Genomic DNA, 16,761 nt, shown 5'->3' with positions numbered 1-16,761 from the left:
AAGCGGCAGGTCAGGAAGATGTCATACTACAAGTCTCTTCAACTCAAAACCCATCTCATCTCTTTTATTTGTCACAATCTTGAGTGCATTGACAGGGCCTCTTCTCTTCCACTGACAGCCAAAAGGAGATCATAGAGCTCAAATTTCTTGTGCGTGCCGTGTGATTGGTCAGCGAATAATCTCGAGACAAAACAATGTCTTTGCGAACCAAATGCCGTTTGACCACGGTGGTACTGTCACCTTACGTTGTTCTTACTCCTACTTAACGAATTGACTGCTATCTTCTCCTTCCTCAACTCCTTTTGCGACTATCGCCTATGGCGAAAAGTGCAGTCGAAGCACCATTGACCAAATACGTGTTTCTGGCTGTGACTGAGGCTTTACGTTGCCCAAAATATATTATAGGGTTATTGAACTTATATTGGTGAATATTGGCACGAGTTGGCTGTGAAAATGCACGAGTTTGTCAGTGCATTTTGACAGCCAACTCGTGCCAATATTCACCAATATAAGTTTAATAACCCTTCTATTATATAGCTAAAGTATTTAGTTGTTAAATTATATCCCCTTTCACTCAAAATAGAAGAGAACTCATCAATATTGGCATCTACATGTAAGGTGAAAGTGTGCAATAATCAGCGTGCATTTCTTAACTGTTCAATATTAAACCCGTCATTTGTGCATGAGGCAAACTGATTTTGTGAATGGGGCCATCATAATTTATGTACAGTAAAACATTCTGTTTAAGTAAATATCAAATACCGGCTCTGTCAGATTCGGAGGACCGTCGTCTGCCATTTTGGCTTGTTTACGTCGTTACGGTAAGGTCAATATTGAACGCTCATACTCGGAATGTTTCGAGCACACACCATTTACGCAATGCAAAGTTAGCGTTCAATAAATTATCAGGATATTGAACGCTGACATTCTCTAGATTTTACGCAGATTTTATAATAGACTATTTATTAGCTATATAATAAACTACATGTAATATATCGCACGGCTGCCATTGGAAATTTGAGAGATATCTTTTTTTCTGTGTTGTATAGATCTTAAAGTACAATTTTGAAATGTATTTTTAAATTAAATTAAATGGAAATTGCCGTAGCCTTTTATACTGTTCACTTTCATATCCGACATGATACTGCCGTGTAATGGTATTTTATGGTAATTATGGAATATCAATTGGGTCAATAAAAGGTAGATATAACGAACAGTGATCAATCTCATAACTCCCATTAGCAAAACAAAATAGAGAATCGGGCAAACACCGATCCCTGGACACACCAGATGTGGGATCAGGTGCCTAGGAAGAGTAAGCATCCCTTGTCGACCGGTCACACCCGCCGTGAGCCCTATATCTTGATCAGGTAAACGGAGTTATCCGTAGTCAAAATCAGTCTGCCAAGAACGGTCAAACGATCAATATGGAACACGCCAAACAGCATTTGATCCAATGATAGGTTGTATTGATGAATTAGTTCGTTATAACGACCATAGAATTTCCGAAATGTTGACTTCAATCGGGACTTGTTTGTCAATAGCTTGTCTTGATTTAAAAACTGACCATACACAGAACACGCTCTTGCGTATCGAATTAGTTGAGCGATATAAACACTGTATGCAGGTCATAATGGAATGTTACTACATAAATATGTGAAGTTGACGATTGAGAAGCTGAAATTTTCCCGTTTCTCATACAGTTGAGGTGTCAATTTGTCGTTAATGTCTACTTCCAATAAAATATCTAAGTATGAAGCAGAAGTGGACGACTCTGTGGTGTATTTTATTTCAAGCTGACAGGGGTATATCGAATCGACGTATGAATGGAAGGTATTATTGTTGATAGACAAAACGTCGTCGATATATCGAAATGTCGAATCGAAAGCCACAGCAAGAGATTTTTTCTTCTCACGTAGAAGTTTTTGAATAAATTCTGCTTCATATGAATATTAAAACAGGTCAGCTAACAAAGGAGCACACTTCGTGCCCATGGGAATTCCAACAGACTATTGGAAAAACTCTTATTATGTGAGAAAAAGAATCTTCGTTTGCCAAGCCATTGCAATAGATACACCATAGCAAACACGTTGACAAGTAGCAACATTTAATAATTTACAATATCATAGCAAATCCATTATATTTATCATGAAGATAGTAAAAAATGATATGTGTGAATAAATATAGCCAAATAACATCTAAATAACGTTTTGAATTTAGCTAGGTTCCCTAGTAGAATAAACTAAAATAACTATCGTCATTTAAATGGAAATTGTGTGAGTTTTTGAATGTCAAAATCACGTAAATTTCAAGTAAACAGCAATTCACATGAAATTCATATGAGGCACATTTGCCTGTTTAGTGAATATCAGTTTAAAAATTACTGTGTTCCTGCACAGGAAAACAACTGATTTCCATTGATGTTCTGTCTTGTATTCGTTCATATTGCCATTTTGAAAAAAAAAAATCCTCATTTCGTTAGAAGAATTTTCTTAAAATGGCAGAAACCAGTCCATAGAATTTCACTGATGAACCCTGTTTGTATAGCTCCCAAATATCACGATGATGAATCAGATATTATCATATATCTTCAGGGTCAAACAAAGGCTTCTCGATGCCCATGATAATGAGACGAATTTCAAAAGCAGTTACGAATCAGCCCTCATACACCATTGTTTTGGTTCAGTGCTTCCATTTCTGACTCGGAAGACGGTTGCCACAGAGAAGTAGTGCAAGACCGACTGTTGGTACCCGTATCAGCCAATTTTCGTTTTTGTTTACGTCTGATAACTAACACAACGATGCCAAATATAACGATGGAAATGGTCCCAAAACTTATAACCAAGATTATAATCTCAGTTCTACAAAGAAAATCAAAATAGAATGTTCAAAATACTTAATTTTCACTTAACAAATACATTATTATCTTTCACAGTAACAAATTTACATGTACACTTACGATTGCTTTGCTTTCTCGAGATGAGTCCCTGGTGCATCTGATGTAGTATTCATCTTCAAATCTTGTGGTCGCGATTCTAGTTTGGAATCTCGGGGATTTGTATCGTTAATTAAAGTGCAATCAGGAACTAGATGAAAAAAAAAAATCGCAAAATAAGCAAGTGTTAAAAAGGAATTTTCACGTAAAGGCATCTAGAACATTCTTTTGCATAATGCAGATTGGATGTATGTGCGTTATCATGTAAAACTTATACGGTACCAATTTTGATGCACCAGATGCGCATTTCGACAAATAATGTCTCTTCAGTGATGCTCAACCGAAATGTTTGAAATCCGAAATAACTATGAAGTTTTAGAGCTAAATATAGCCAAAAACAGCGTGCCAAAAAAGTGGAGTCAAATTCGTCCAAGGATTAGAGCTATGCATGAGTGAGATAATCCTTAATTTTGAAATGAATTTCTAAATTTTATAACAGCAATTAAATATACATCCGTGTTTTCAAGCTAGTAACGAAGTACTTAGCAACTGGGCTGTAGAGACCCTCGGGGACTAATAGTCCACCAGCAGAGGCCTCGACCCAGGGGTCATAATGTAAAACTTATACGGTACCAATTTTGATGCACCAGATGCGCATTTCGACAAATAATGTCTCTTCAGTGATGCTCAACCGAAATGTTTAAAATCCGAAATAACTATGAAGTTTTAGAGCTAAATATAGCCACAAACAGCGTGCCAAAAAAGTGGAGCCAAATTCGTCCAAGGATAAGAGCTATGCATGAGGGAGATAATCCTTAATTTTGAAATGAATTTCTAAATTTTATAACAGCAATTAAATATACATCCGTATTTTCAAGCTAGTAACGAAGTACTTAGCAACTTAGCATTATTCCTCAATAGGATATGATATTCTCATCAATCTTAGACGACATTGTAGGTGATTACCGTTAATTGTAGTGCAATCAGGAACTAGATGGGAAAAAACCTCGCAAAATAAGCAAGTGTTGAAAAGGAATTTTCAAGTAAAGCTATCTAGAACATTCTTTTGCATAATGCAGATTGGATGTATGTACGTTATCATTATTCCCCAACAGGATATGATATTCTTATCAATCTTACACGACACTGTATGTGATTTATCATCATATACTCATGAAATATTTCAAAATTAGATACATTGGTAGGACTTCCAAGATTCGAATCTGCTAGGACAGGGCTTAGTGAACTGTTTGCAATCTGCATCATAGTTGTCTTGTATTCGTTCGCCCCGGAAGTTGTATTCCGGACAAAATCCTACACAAAACAAAATAGTTATATTCATGAATTATGAATGATTACCATTTATTCAATTATATGATATCTGAATATATACGATTAATAGTATACTTAGTTTTTAATCGACTGATCTAGGTAAAAATAATAATCTACCTAACAGGAATATACCAGGAGCGCAGACTTCAATGGTCTCATTCCTGAAGGCATTTGTAACACAGTGGTACTTGAAATTTTCAGGACTAGTACAAGTTTGTGGGATGCTTGAGCAGTTTTTCTTTTTAGCGGCCGCTCTCCACTCATTCGCCGTCCTTGGACACGTGGTGTAGGAAACGGTCGATACCGATGCTGGACAATTTTGGAAAGCTAGCGCCTGGGTAAGAAGTATAGCATGCAAATTAATTTTTTTGAATTGAGCGAGATCCTTGTTTTCTCGTTACAACGAGGTGTCAATATAACTACACAAGTACACAGCTGTGGCGATTGTAGCATTATGGTTGTCCAACGATATATATTCATGATGAGTCTATAAATGATTTGGTAAGAAAATGCTATTTGGTATCTGGGGCGGATCCAGGAATTGCAGGTGAGGGGGGGGGCAACTTTTTGAGGCAGGGGGTCTGGGGACCACTTTGAGGCAAACCCCCCGGAATCTCCTGGATTTAACAAATTTTATAGGGCTTGAAATATGTTTCCTATGTAGTTATTTTTACTATTTTTTTGTTAGTTTTGATAATAATAATAATATCATATTTATATAACACCCTTTTCATACACTATGTATTCTCAAAGGTGCTTTACAATGCAAATATACCTTACAACAGAATGTTATACACATGATACATAGAAAATAAATAAATCATTAATAAGCAATGATATAATTAAAGGCGTTATCACATGTAAACAGTCCGTAGCTCTACCTATCCTGATTGTACATATAAAACAGGAAAACACAAGATACCATAAATCTGCCACAAGATACCATAAATATGCTAGATAAGAATAAACATCAGTTGAAGGACGTATTAAAATAATGATAATGAAATACACACACGCACACACAGCATATAATGTCTCAATTATAATACATTAAAACCCTCCCACCTCCCCTTTTACAAAGAACTTTGATTTTGGAGCCTTTTGACCTCAGCTTCAATTATTTTTCCATTCATGTCTGTTTGCATACATATAAACTATTTTGGAATATTGTAATTTTGATGTATTATACTACTTATTGTGTCTGCGATGGGTTATAGTTACCAAACTTCTAAGATACATATGTTTGTAAGTTTACATTTGTACATTTTGCTAATGCATGTTTTTGACTCCGTCTTAACCGGTGTTTTGCTTGTCAAATTTTGGCGTTTCTATATAATTGCTTGAAATCTATCAATCTATAATAAACAACATTTTCAACACAAACCTGTGTTAAGTTATAGTTATCTAGGTTACTGTTTAATCTTTGCTTGAAGGAGGATGGTTAAAATTTGGAAAAAAATGTAAGTTATCCCATTAAAAGTTATTCAAAAAATCAAAATTTGTCATTTATTACTCCAAGAGTGGAAGAAATTATTTCTTTTTATCATTTACATTTTTCTAAACAAGAGGCCACGATTTACCTTAAATTTGAACATTTGAGGGGATGGGGGCGGGGGGGCTGATTGTGCCCCCTTTAAATCTGCCACTGGTATACACACACCTTTTCTGCTCGTCTGTTATCCAAGTGTGAGAATGTATCACAAAGCGCGATATTTGCCCACTAAACATGTACTATATTTATATGGCGTAAAACCCCTTTGCTAAAATTAGATTTATCAATCGCATGGCGTAATTGTGAAATAATCTCTTTTGTCGAAATGAGCGATACAGAGATTTGATAAACACTACAAAATACTACATATTTCTATTAGAGTATATTGTTGGCAAATCAAAAAAGTAATTGCCTTTATAATTATTCTCTGCAGGTTATTGAATTTCCTGGTATTCCCCGTTTCCATTAATAGTCAATTGATATCGAGGAGCGCCGCCGATGTTAAAACGTGTAGGAAATAAGAATTCAATTTCTATTGTTTGGATAAAATAAATCCTTATCAATAACATGAATAAAAGATTTTTAAAATATATATATATATATATATATATATATATATATATATGTATATATATATATATATATATATATATATATATATATATAATAACTTTAATCGATACGTTTCAATTATATTCATTATACCATTCTCTATTCAAGATAAAAGCATACAGGTAGTGTTAGGCATTTATAAATTAGATGAATAGTTAAATTTCATGATTATTGTTCAAAATCTCAAGATAATGTACAGTGGACTGCTAATAAATATCTTAGTGAACATTAACAAAAAAAAAATGATACAATTTAACATATTTGATTTCAACAGTGAGATAAAATGTAAGATAGAAAGAAATAAATGCGACTTACGTATTCAGCGTTTAAATAAATTAGAAATAAAGTTGAAAGAAATAATGATTCTCGAACGCCCATCGTGATAACGGCATTTAAAGACACTCTCACAGGCGCGTAAAAAGCATGTCTATGCGCGTATTAACTGCACATTGAGGTATTTAAACACATGATAAAAGAAATATCAATTATGAAATCACTGTTCTCGCTGTACGTGTGTTGATAGCAAAATTAGGGAAGCGTATTAGTGCCACGTTTTTACTTTTTATTTCTTTACATTTTGCACTTTAATCTGTAAAATTTACACTTTAATCTGTAAAATATTACTTGGCTGCCCCGCTGCTGAGAAAAATATCCACAATGTGCTCTCTCTCTCTCTCTCTCTCTCTCTCTCTCTCTCTCTCTCTCTCTCATCCCTTGACTCAAGTAACTTGTTAAGATTACGTACAAAAGCGATTTTTGATATAATTTTTTTTGTACGTGAGGGCAATATACTATAAAACTGTTGGTGTGGGGAGGAAGGTAAGGCATATCGGTTCCACTAAAAACCACCAAAAATATCAGTAAAACTAATGGATTCTCCCCGAATTGCATCTCACCAATGAAATACTTCATTTGGCGCATGACTTGCACAATGATCAACAGCTGTTAAAATGAAGGGTTTTAATATATATATATATATATATATATATATATATATATATATATATATATATATAATTATGTGTTGAGTGACCTTAACCTTTACAAAATGACCCTGAAGAATGACCTTCGTCTGACTGGTAATAACCCTATCACTTGTTTGTGTAATATTTGATCAATAGCTGTTCAAAAACTATTAAAATAAGGAAGCTTGTTTCCTTATACAAGACGTATGCCCTGTTTAAAATACCCCCCCCCCCCCCAATTAAATTATCCTGGTCCATTACCTAACAGTACACAAGGAATGATCATGATGTAAGACACGGTATGATTATCGTATACGTTTTACAGATTAAAGTGTAAATTGTACAGATTAAAGTGTAAATTGTATAGATAAAAGTGAAAGTGTAAAATGTACATATTAAAGTGTAAATTTACAGATTGAAGTGCATAATTTACAAATTAAAGCGTAAAGTTTACAAATCAAAGTGTAAATTTTACAGATTAAAGTGTAAAATATAAAGAAATAAAAAGTAAAAACGTGGCACTAATACGCTTCTGTACAATATAGAAATAGATATATACATGTAAGTACATCAAAACGTAAAAAAAATTCACAGGTCAGAGGTCCGGGGAAACACACTAAACGAGGGGTGGGATCGCTGGCGTTGGATCAACCTTTGGGCATAAATACATGTTTCAGTATTTTTTGCTCTATAGACAAATCTATGTATATACATGTAGAAATTGTGTATTTGTATATACATGTAGTGTATTAAACGGTGGATTCTGAGTATGTTCTCCCGTTCTCTTTGTAATTTCTGCTTCCCTTGTTCATAAGCCTTTTGATTTAGAAAATGTTGACCTCCTCCTGATATTATTGCATTAAAAAATTCCGTTTTCGGACCCGCTTTCAATTCCCTGTCTCAGCAACACCCCAAATGTATAGAATTATCTTTAGACTCACTACATATCAATAATAATTTTTGATAATATATGTATATATATCTTACAGAATTGCATTCATATAACATGGGATACTATTGAATTTTTTCCATTATTGAAAGTACTCGCACTTCAGCAGTTAGAGATAAAACAAGAGGTTATATAAGAGCTCTTCCTGCTTTCAACTTTCTCAGACACCACCTTCTTCAAACAATGTATCTATGTCCAAAGTGGATCCAACGCCGGCGACCCCACCCCTCGTTTAGTGTGTTTCCCCAGATCTCTGAGACTGTAACCCTCCGATCTGAAATTTATGGATCCGAAACTAATTGTACATGGTATTTAATCAACTTCGGATATGTACTTTGTGCTTACTCACCCCCACCCCCACCCCAATCCCCTCCAACTTTTAAAACTTTGTGTCAGTCAAGCCGAAAGCCTACATGAAAGCGGAGGTGAATTTTATTTATATGTGGTAACTTTCACAGGGGCCTAAAATACCATTTTCAATTATTATAATTAAAAGAGTTCGGTTATATAATCTGCTTCGTTTTGGTGGATTTCGTTTCGTTTAGGTATAATTCGTTTCGGTATGTTTCGTTTCCTTTTGTTTCGCAGTTTACAAGTACTCGAGTATTCTAATGTAAATTCAGAACTTAGCTAATCATAATGGTTACACGGAATTCGCATCAGTCATGATTAGATTTAGCATTTACGTTCTGTGGTTTTTTGCAACCGTTTTTAGGAACCGCATAAGATATCTTAGAATCACTATTATGATAGGAATATGGATCTCGCCTTATTGGTAGAATGATTTTTATTGTGAGGCCTACCGCATCTATTTGGAAATACCCTATGCCATATTTATCATCGCTAATCAATATGATCTGCAGAGTCAAGTTGACGTTGCGCAATAGACAACATTGGTGTAGGTGCACATAGACATGATCGAGAAATTTCAATTCTTTGCAGTTAGGGTAGATACTTGTGTTACAATAATATCATTTCATGACATTTACATTATTGATGTTCAATTTATGTTACGGGGGGGGGGGGGCTGTTTTCCATATATAACATTTAGAACTTTTCAAGGTTATTCAATCTTATTGAATGTACGAGGTATTTTGTTTTCTAAATAAAAAGAATTTACGATGTAGATCTTTGTTATCTATATTTTAAAACAATATGATGGATATTCAAAGAAATAAGTTCCGTCTATACTTTGTAAACACAAATTATATGTCTGTATTGTATTTGCTGTAAAACAACTGATATTGTATGGCGGTCTTATAAATCATTTCAATATGAGAAGACTATCTAAATTTATGAATTTGTGCAAAATCCCATTGGTGTTTTGTCAAAAAAATATGTTTAATTGAATTCACAGGAGCAGATACCTTTTGGTGGAAAAGGGAGACAACAAGACAGCTGTTTAAGGATCGTCATTGACCCCAGGGCAAAGTCCTATGGACACCAGTTCCTGCGTTTTAGCAAAACGGAGAAAGAGGTGAAAATTGACCCCATGTAATTCAATTATCTTCATTCATTACTGTACCAGTGCACGTCTGGTATTCAATATATATATATATATATATATATATATATATATATATATATATATAAATTGACGATCAGATGGAGTTCAATCACATGTGATTGAACTCCATCTGATCGTCAATTTATGTAGCTCCGTGAGGCCACGTCGAGCACTCTAGAAGATTATATCGGAGATTTATCCCACTATATATATATATATATATATATATATATATATATATATATTGACTGTGGATAACTCCGTTTACCTGATCAGGATATGGGACTCACGGCGGGTGTGACCGGTCAACAGGGGATGCTTACTCCTCCTAGGCACCTGATCCCACCTCTGGTGTGTCCAGGGGTCCGTGTTTGCCCAACTATATATTTTGTATTGTTTGTAGGAGTTATGAGATTGATCACTGTTCGTTATCTTCACATTGCATATATATATATATATATATATATATATATATATATATATATGAGATCCAACTGATTTCAAGCTCTTTTACGATGCACGATATATGGGTTTAGTAAATGATTGATGTAATTTACTATATTAATTACAACTAATTGAAAGCGGAAAAACATCATATTACATCGTATATCCGTAGATGTGTTGTTTGTCGGAATCAAGGAAATGGAGCATGACACTAGTGTTAATTCAGTCAGGTTAATATAATCAATGTTGATTCTATGGAATGCGTTATAGAGTGGATATTATGTTATATCTAATGATTATATTAATATTTTGCGGGAGATCTGATGGAAATTGTGAAGGGTAGGTTTATTTTTTTTCTTTATGCTACTGATCATATGATATAATGTATGTTAGCAATGTCAAGTTGGACAGATACAAGGGGAAATTAAATTGATGTGCAAAGATGGATGACAAGGTATCAAGTCTAATTTGCTCTCAGATAACGGACTTATGTCTTTTAAATTACTCAACAAGGAAAACAACAGATATTGAAAACATCCAGGACAAAGTTGCACAAACACTGATTAACTTTGATTAACAGTTGCGTGTAACTTGCCATCAATTCTTACATTTATAAGACCTTAACTATCAGCGAAACTTAACTAACCTTTGTGCAACTGGAGCGAGGTTGGTATTCACAATCTTGCTGTTTTCTGGGTCTATAGCGCTATTATGTATTACAGCTTTTGTGTCTACATGCTAACAAATCTACGTTTTTCACGAAGGGGAGAGGGGAGTCCGTGCTGCTCGGGCTTTACATGGGATTCTTTTGAAGGACGATGCGTCGGTAAGAACCCCTTCACGATACCAATCTGAATAATTTCCTCAAATCACACTTATACAAATTAACACCGCATTTCGTTTGTACAAAAATGCATACATGTAGGTATTTCTCATATACTGGAAAGTTGATAAACATGAAAACACGCTATATTTAAGTTGCAACATACAATACAATGGTTCAAATGTCAGATCACTTTGGAATCAATGATTATTATGATGATTTTCCATAAACGACCGATGATTTTCTGTAAAAGACCGATGGTTTTCAGAATGCAGAGCCGGCTACTTCGGAATTGATTGTTCCAATAAATGTCCCTTTCCAAGTTATGGGAAACACTGCCAACAAGAGTGTCAATGTAATGCAGAGTTGTGTGATGTTTCTGAAGGATGTGTCGGACAAAGTAAGTATTCTCTACAGACTAACAGAACAGGCAGAGGTTTCATCTGGCGTCACACTCTATATCAAATTAACTTTGTATTAATCAAAACCATTTATTCAACATTTTTATCTGTAAGCTAAAACATTTTTTGCTTCTGTTGAGAGTCTGTTGATTGGAAATCAGGTTGTCATTGGAATTTCAAATTTCTGCTGCACTACATTAAATGAATAATCAAGAAAACTTAAGAATAATCTCCACCTGTGTCTTGTTTTTGTTGTTTGCCCTATTCGAGAATTTTTCACTCATATAAGGATGTTACGTGCCATCAATTTTGATCCATGGTTATCAATAATGACCGTATCAGTAATAATTCTTGATTGTGATAGCGTCTACCATGACTCGAGACCTCCGAGATCCTATGCTTCTCACTTCTAATACGTCGCTACCCATATTAAACGGGTTAGGATTGACACGGCAGTGGGGTTGATTACTGAACCTGGAGCTTTTACTCGCGAAGCGAGCGCCTTACTCATAAGCTCACATAATCGATATCGCACCACCTAGATGTACTACAGGTAGAACCTGATTTTCAATGGACAGTCTCTTCAAATTTATTATATGTGGCAATGAGATAGACTTGCTTTTCATTTGTAGTCCAATCATGTTATATATTAGTTTATTCACCAATCAAGGGCCCCCGGGGGGCATGTACATGTTAACAGGCAATTAATTATAACAATGAAAATAAATAACAATCATTTGGAAGTACTACCGGTAATACTGACAGAGTTCACACTTCTGCACTGCACATATCTATAATTATATATGAAATACTGATTACAGACAAGATTTAAATTAACAACATGATAAATAAAATAACCCAACTGATTCACACATCAGTTTCTGGGATAGCAGATAATGATAGTGTTGTGTGAATACATATAAAATTGTAATTGTAATCAAATCGGTATAATTATATTTCAGTAAGAACAGTATGTAAGTATAAAACACATGTACATGTAGGATCAATTGTACGAAGTGTTAAAGAAGGCGTGAATTGTTTACTTGATTACATGGGGCACCAAGGGACAGTGCCTCTTAACAGTCTGGTAGTAAATCTATTGTACCAGACTGTTGGTCTTGTACTCCCAGTAACCAAGACAGCTTACAAGTGTAAAGCAAAGGAAATGTGTACAAAGCAAAGACATGTACTTGTAGTATCACATTCCACTGTTCAAAATCATCTTACTGAATACAGCATGCAAGTATATTACATATGTATATGCAGGATCCAGTTCTGAACGTTTTATGTCTAAAGCAGGAAGGTTAGAATACTTATATAAAAGAGAATAATAGCATTATATGAGAGAATAAAAACACAATATGTTGACCTGATTACAGGGAGCACCAAGGGACAGTGCCTGTTAACAGTCTGGTAATAAATTTATTGTACCAGACTGTTGATCTTGTACTCCCAGTAACCAAGACAGCTTACAAGTGTAAAGTGAAGGAAATGTGTAGAATGCCACGACATGCACTTGCAGTATCACATTACACTGTTCAAAATCATCTTACTGAATACATCATGCAAGTATATTACATATGTGCACGTAGGATCCAGTTATTCTGCATGTTTTATGTCTAAAGCAGGAAGGTTGGAATACTTATATAAGAGAGAATAGCGTTATATGAGAGAATAAAAACACAATATGTTGACCTGATTACAGGGAGCACCAAGGGACAGTGCCTGTTAACAATCTGGTAGTAAATTGTTGTACCAAACTGTTGGTCTTGTACTCCCAGTAGCCAAGACAGCCTACAGGTGTAGAATAGGATGAAGAAAGAAAATGTGCATAATACAATGAAATGTAACATTTGTAGTATTATATCCCACTGTTTAAAATCATCTTACTAATTTGGATGAGGATATTTTCGTCTTCATTGGTCATTAGCCAGATAAGCTTTTGATCACTGTCCAACTTTACAAAATTCTTACATGATTTGTATATCATTTGGAATAAAATAACCCTTTCTTCTGAAAAATGACTACATGAGAATAAAAAATGTTTTTCTTCATCCACTGAATTGTTGTTGCATCTTAGACAAAATCTCTCGTGTCAAGGGATTTTTTGGTAACGTCCCCTTTCAATGTTTAGTCTATGAGCTGATATACGGAAACGTGTTAGACTTCTCCTTTGCTCAAAATTTTTAATTGATCTCAAATAATTCTCAAAACCAAAGTTTTGTTTAAAAGTAGAAAAGCAACTTAGTTTTTTATCTGAATTTAATGTAAGGTGTGAATGCCATTCTTTGATGTAATGTTTGAATAAACAATCTTTAAGAGCCTTTTTAAACTGGTATGCACCTTTAAAGGGCAAATCTTTAATCCCATTAATATTGGTTATGAAACAGTTTATAGAACCAAACCATGATGAATTGTTTTGTTCAAAAAGTAATTTTGATTCTCGATATGCATCAAACAATAGTGGAAATGACTGACCAAGATTTTCAAGTCTGTACCAGTAACTTAACATACTTTTTAATATGTCAAAGTGAAGGGGGAATCTTCCCAACTCCGACAGTACGGCAAAGTTTGTTGCAGACTTATGTTATATGTATGTTTAAATTCACAGCTTCGCACGAGGTAGTTACGTCACATCCTGCTTTCAACACTACACCCAAGAACACCCAGGGAAACAAAATAACTAATATCCTCAAAGAAAGCAAAATATATACTGCAGTGTTAACTTCAACTGACATCGCAAATCTCGAAAAAGACTCGAAAATCGTCCACTATACTGTCTTGGGCGATATAAGACCAATATTGTATGCGATATTCTCAGTGATTTTGCTATTCGTCATGCTGTCATCCACATATATCATTGGGAAGAAGATACAAAATTCTCAATGCACTAAACATACTAGTGTCATTGGAGAGGGAAATATACAAGATGGCGGCGTTTATCAGGAAATAGACAGTTTTGAACAAAATGTGACCTACAGCGTGTGCAGAACGAACATCGAGGAGGCAGAGGATCTGCGTAATGGTGGGAGTGATGCGGAAAGCAATGAGGAAAAGGACGTTGGCCCGGAGAGCACGAATGTAAAATCAGCCGGAATGGGTTGAATTTTTACACTGGTAACTGGGCTGAAACAATTTTGAAATATACATGCATGTAATATTTGAATGATATTTTATGGCCCGAGTTTGTGTTTAAATTTGCTCCTATTACAATGCTAACTATAGGGGATATAAATAGAAATTAGCAAAGAAGAATTGCATTGCATTGCTGTCTGAATATGTTGTTATGATTTGTTATAAATTCCCAGAATGCCTCGGATTGAAAGTCTTCGTCATAAGAGGCGACCTACAACCATTGGTACTGATGGGGAGATTGATTTGTCGTTTTCTGTCAGTCTCACTGTGTATCCGTACCATTATAGATGCCAGAAAATGATACTCGATATCAAAATCATATTTTTAGTAAAACCACATTTTGGTATTGGTGATTACTCTTGGATGCCTGGAAAATATCACCATAAACTAGAAATGAGGAAGGAAAAGTTAATGTAAGTGACAGGACGCATCGCTGAACTTTACCGTATAATGATCCCTATAATTACATTTAGATATCATGTATGTAATTTATGAAGTATTTTGTGATTGTATTATTTGTTCTATTGTATTACTTTCGTTTTAATGAAGCAGCCTTTTAGATTAGTTAATTTGTTTTATTCGTTTTGAAAATGAAGTGGAAGCACTTACTAATTACCTATACCTAGCCACGCCTCTGGGTTCACTGAATTAAATGGAGTCCATTATATGTATATAAGAAGGTGTGAAACATATTCATGTAAATATTTATTGAATAAAATGTTTATTTCTCAATCTAGAAAGTATCTTGTCATTTCTCGTGTCATTATGGCGACGAACACGACATCAATGCAATCATTGAATCTTTGAAGACCATTGAGACACCTCGTGCAAAATACATCGATACTAAAACGTCATCACTGGCTTTGTTTTCCACAATAAAAGGGATGGTGTGGATAAAGTGAGTGTGTCTCCTAAATCAGGCTGTGTGTAATAAACATACACACAATAAAGCAGACTTGACAAGATATTTTGATATATCTGTATAACAAGTACAATGTAGCTTAAAAGGGTAGTCACACGTTTCAGCCCAAAAACTTGGACACTTCGGCCCAGATGTTTCTGCTAATAAAGTTGAACACTTCTACCGAAAATTCCAGAAGCTTCCGTCCAACGACATTTCCGCTCAAAAGATTTCAGTCTATTTGTTTAGCCTTATACCACGTATAATTACGTTTCAACGACATTATAGTACATTGGCACTTCGGCCCAACGACACTTTGATCCAAATATAGAATAAGACATACACGAAACCATTCATCTGATCTTTTGGTATTTGGTTTTATTTTGTTTTTGTTTCATCATTAATTGATTACCCGATGGTTTTCAACCGCTTAGAATCGGTACGATTGAAGTGAAGATGGCTATATGCGCCAAATGTTGAACAACCACACGCGCTGTATGGCGCGTGTCCCTGTGAATAGATCTGTATCAGGAACTGATTGTGATCAGTCGGACAGAAATCATATGACACCAATGTCATCACATATCGCTTATTATCTGCTATCAGAAGAAGGTTGACTGATTGTTTTACGCCCCATGGAGAATCTTTCACTCATATTGAGACGATGAAGTTGTAGGTGAAGTATCACAAATTTAGACATATGCTTAGCGCTCAGGGCCATAGTAGTGAGGGTTCTTTAACGTGCCTACGACTCCCACGACATGGGATCTCTCTGTTTATAAGACCATATCCGAAAGACCCATGACTCTCACTTCAAAATACCGAGCGTTTGTCGAAGGAGCAATCACTACCTATGTTAACGTCTTGGGTTTGACGCGGCCATGGCATGAGCTGGGCTCGAACTCACGACCTCCCGGTTATGAAGGGAACGCTTTCCCACTGAGCTACCGCGAACGGTATCAGTCGAAGGAAGAAGTCAAATCAGATAATTAGTTTCATTAGAAATAGTATATATAAATTCTGGGGACAAATATATGGGTGATGTACACTGTATATGGTTCAAATTCGAAACGTAAGTAGGCAATGTACTATATGCAGTTGAGATGTGATCACAATTTTTATAAGACAAAACTAAATGGACCTTAGTGTCCCAGACAAAAACCAATTGGACCGAAATGTCGTTGTGCCAACGTGTTTCAAAATATTAGGCCGAAGTGTTCAACGTCTTTGGGTGGAACTTTCTGATATTCATTTAAAAGTGAAGG

At 35.1% G+C, this 16,761-nt stretch overlaps 2 protein-coding genes across 3 annotated transcripts; one reads left to right on the top strand and one right to left on the bottom strand.

The window, feature by feature from the left end:
* Positions 1 to 2,090: 2,090 nt before the first annotated feature.
* On the bottom strand, positions 2,091 to 6,900 carry LOC125675444 (uncharacterized). Its single transcript, XM_048913096.2, has 5 exons — positions 6,687 to 6,900; positions 4,385 to 4,601; positions 4,133 to 4,249; positions 2,960 to 3,086; positions 2,091 to 2,861 (listed from the first exon to the last, which is right to left on the bottom strand). The coding sequence occupies exons 1-5, from the start codon at positions 6,747 to 6,749 to the stop codon at positions 2,663 to 2,665; spliced, it is 723 nt and encodes a 240-aa protein (XP_048769053.2). The 5' UTR covers positions 6,750 to 6,900; the 3' UTR covers positions 2,091 to 2,662.
* Positions 4,466 to 15,327, top strand: LOC125675443 (uncharacterized). 2 transcript variants are annotated; one of them, XM_056159948.1, is made up of 5 exons: positions 4,466 to 4,605; positions 9,643 to 9,762; positions 11,001 to 11,062; positions 11,328 to 11,459; positions 14,072 to 15,327. In XM_056159948.1, exons 2-5 carry the CDS (start codon positions 9,722 to 9,724, stop codon positions 14,563 to 14,565), a joined length of 729 nt encoding a protein of 242 aa, XP_056015923.1. In that variant the 5' UTR covers positions 4,466 to 4,605; positions 9,643 to 9,721; the 3' UTR covers positions 14,566 to 15,327. The 2 variants fall into 2 exon arrangements, with proteins under 2 accessions (XP_056015923.1, XP_048769051.2); XM_048913094.2 differs by lacking the exons at positions 4,466 to 4,605; positions 9,643 to 9,762 and adding an exon at positions 10,387 to 10,575.
* The last annotated feature ends 1,434 nt before the right edge of the window (positions 15,328 to 16,761 follow it).

Source organism: Ostrea edulis, chromosome 3, assembly GCF_947568905.1.
Source record: "Ostrea edulis chromosome 3, xbOstEdul1.1, whole genome shotgun sequence".
NCBI lineage: Eukaryota > Metazoa > Mollusca > Bivalvia > Ostreida > Ostreidae > Ostrea > Ostrea edulis.
This window is presented reverse-complemented; position numbering and strand designations above follow the sequence as displayed.

Excerpts from the sequence above, each read along its gene's own strand:
- LOC125675444 (XM_048913096.2), bottom strand. The coding sequence starts at position 6,749 with ATGGGCGTTCGAGAATCATTATTTCTTTCAACTTTATTTCTAATTTAT. Across the intron at positions 4,602-6,686 it reads TTTATTTAAACGCTGAATAC|GCGCTAGCTTTCCAAAATTG; the intron begins GTAAGTCGCATT and ends CTTCTTACCCAG. Across the intron at positions 2,862-2,959 it reads CTCGAGAAAGCAAAGCAATC|AACTGAGATTATAATCTTGG; the intron begins GTAAGTGTACAT and ends TTTTCTTTGTAG.
- LOC125675443 (XM_048913094.2), top strand. The coding sequence starts at position 10,496 with ATGCGTTATAGAGTGGATATTATGTTATATCTAATGATTATATTAATA. Across the intron at positions 10,576-11,000 it reads TCTGATGGAAATTGTGAAGG|GGGAGAGGGGAGTCCGTGCT; the intron begins GTAGGTTTATTT and ends TTTTTCACGAAG. Across the intron at positions 11,063-11,327 it reads TTTTGAAGGACGATGCGTCG|AATGCAGAGCCGGCTACTTC; the intron begins GTAAGAACCCCT and ends GATGGTTTTCAG.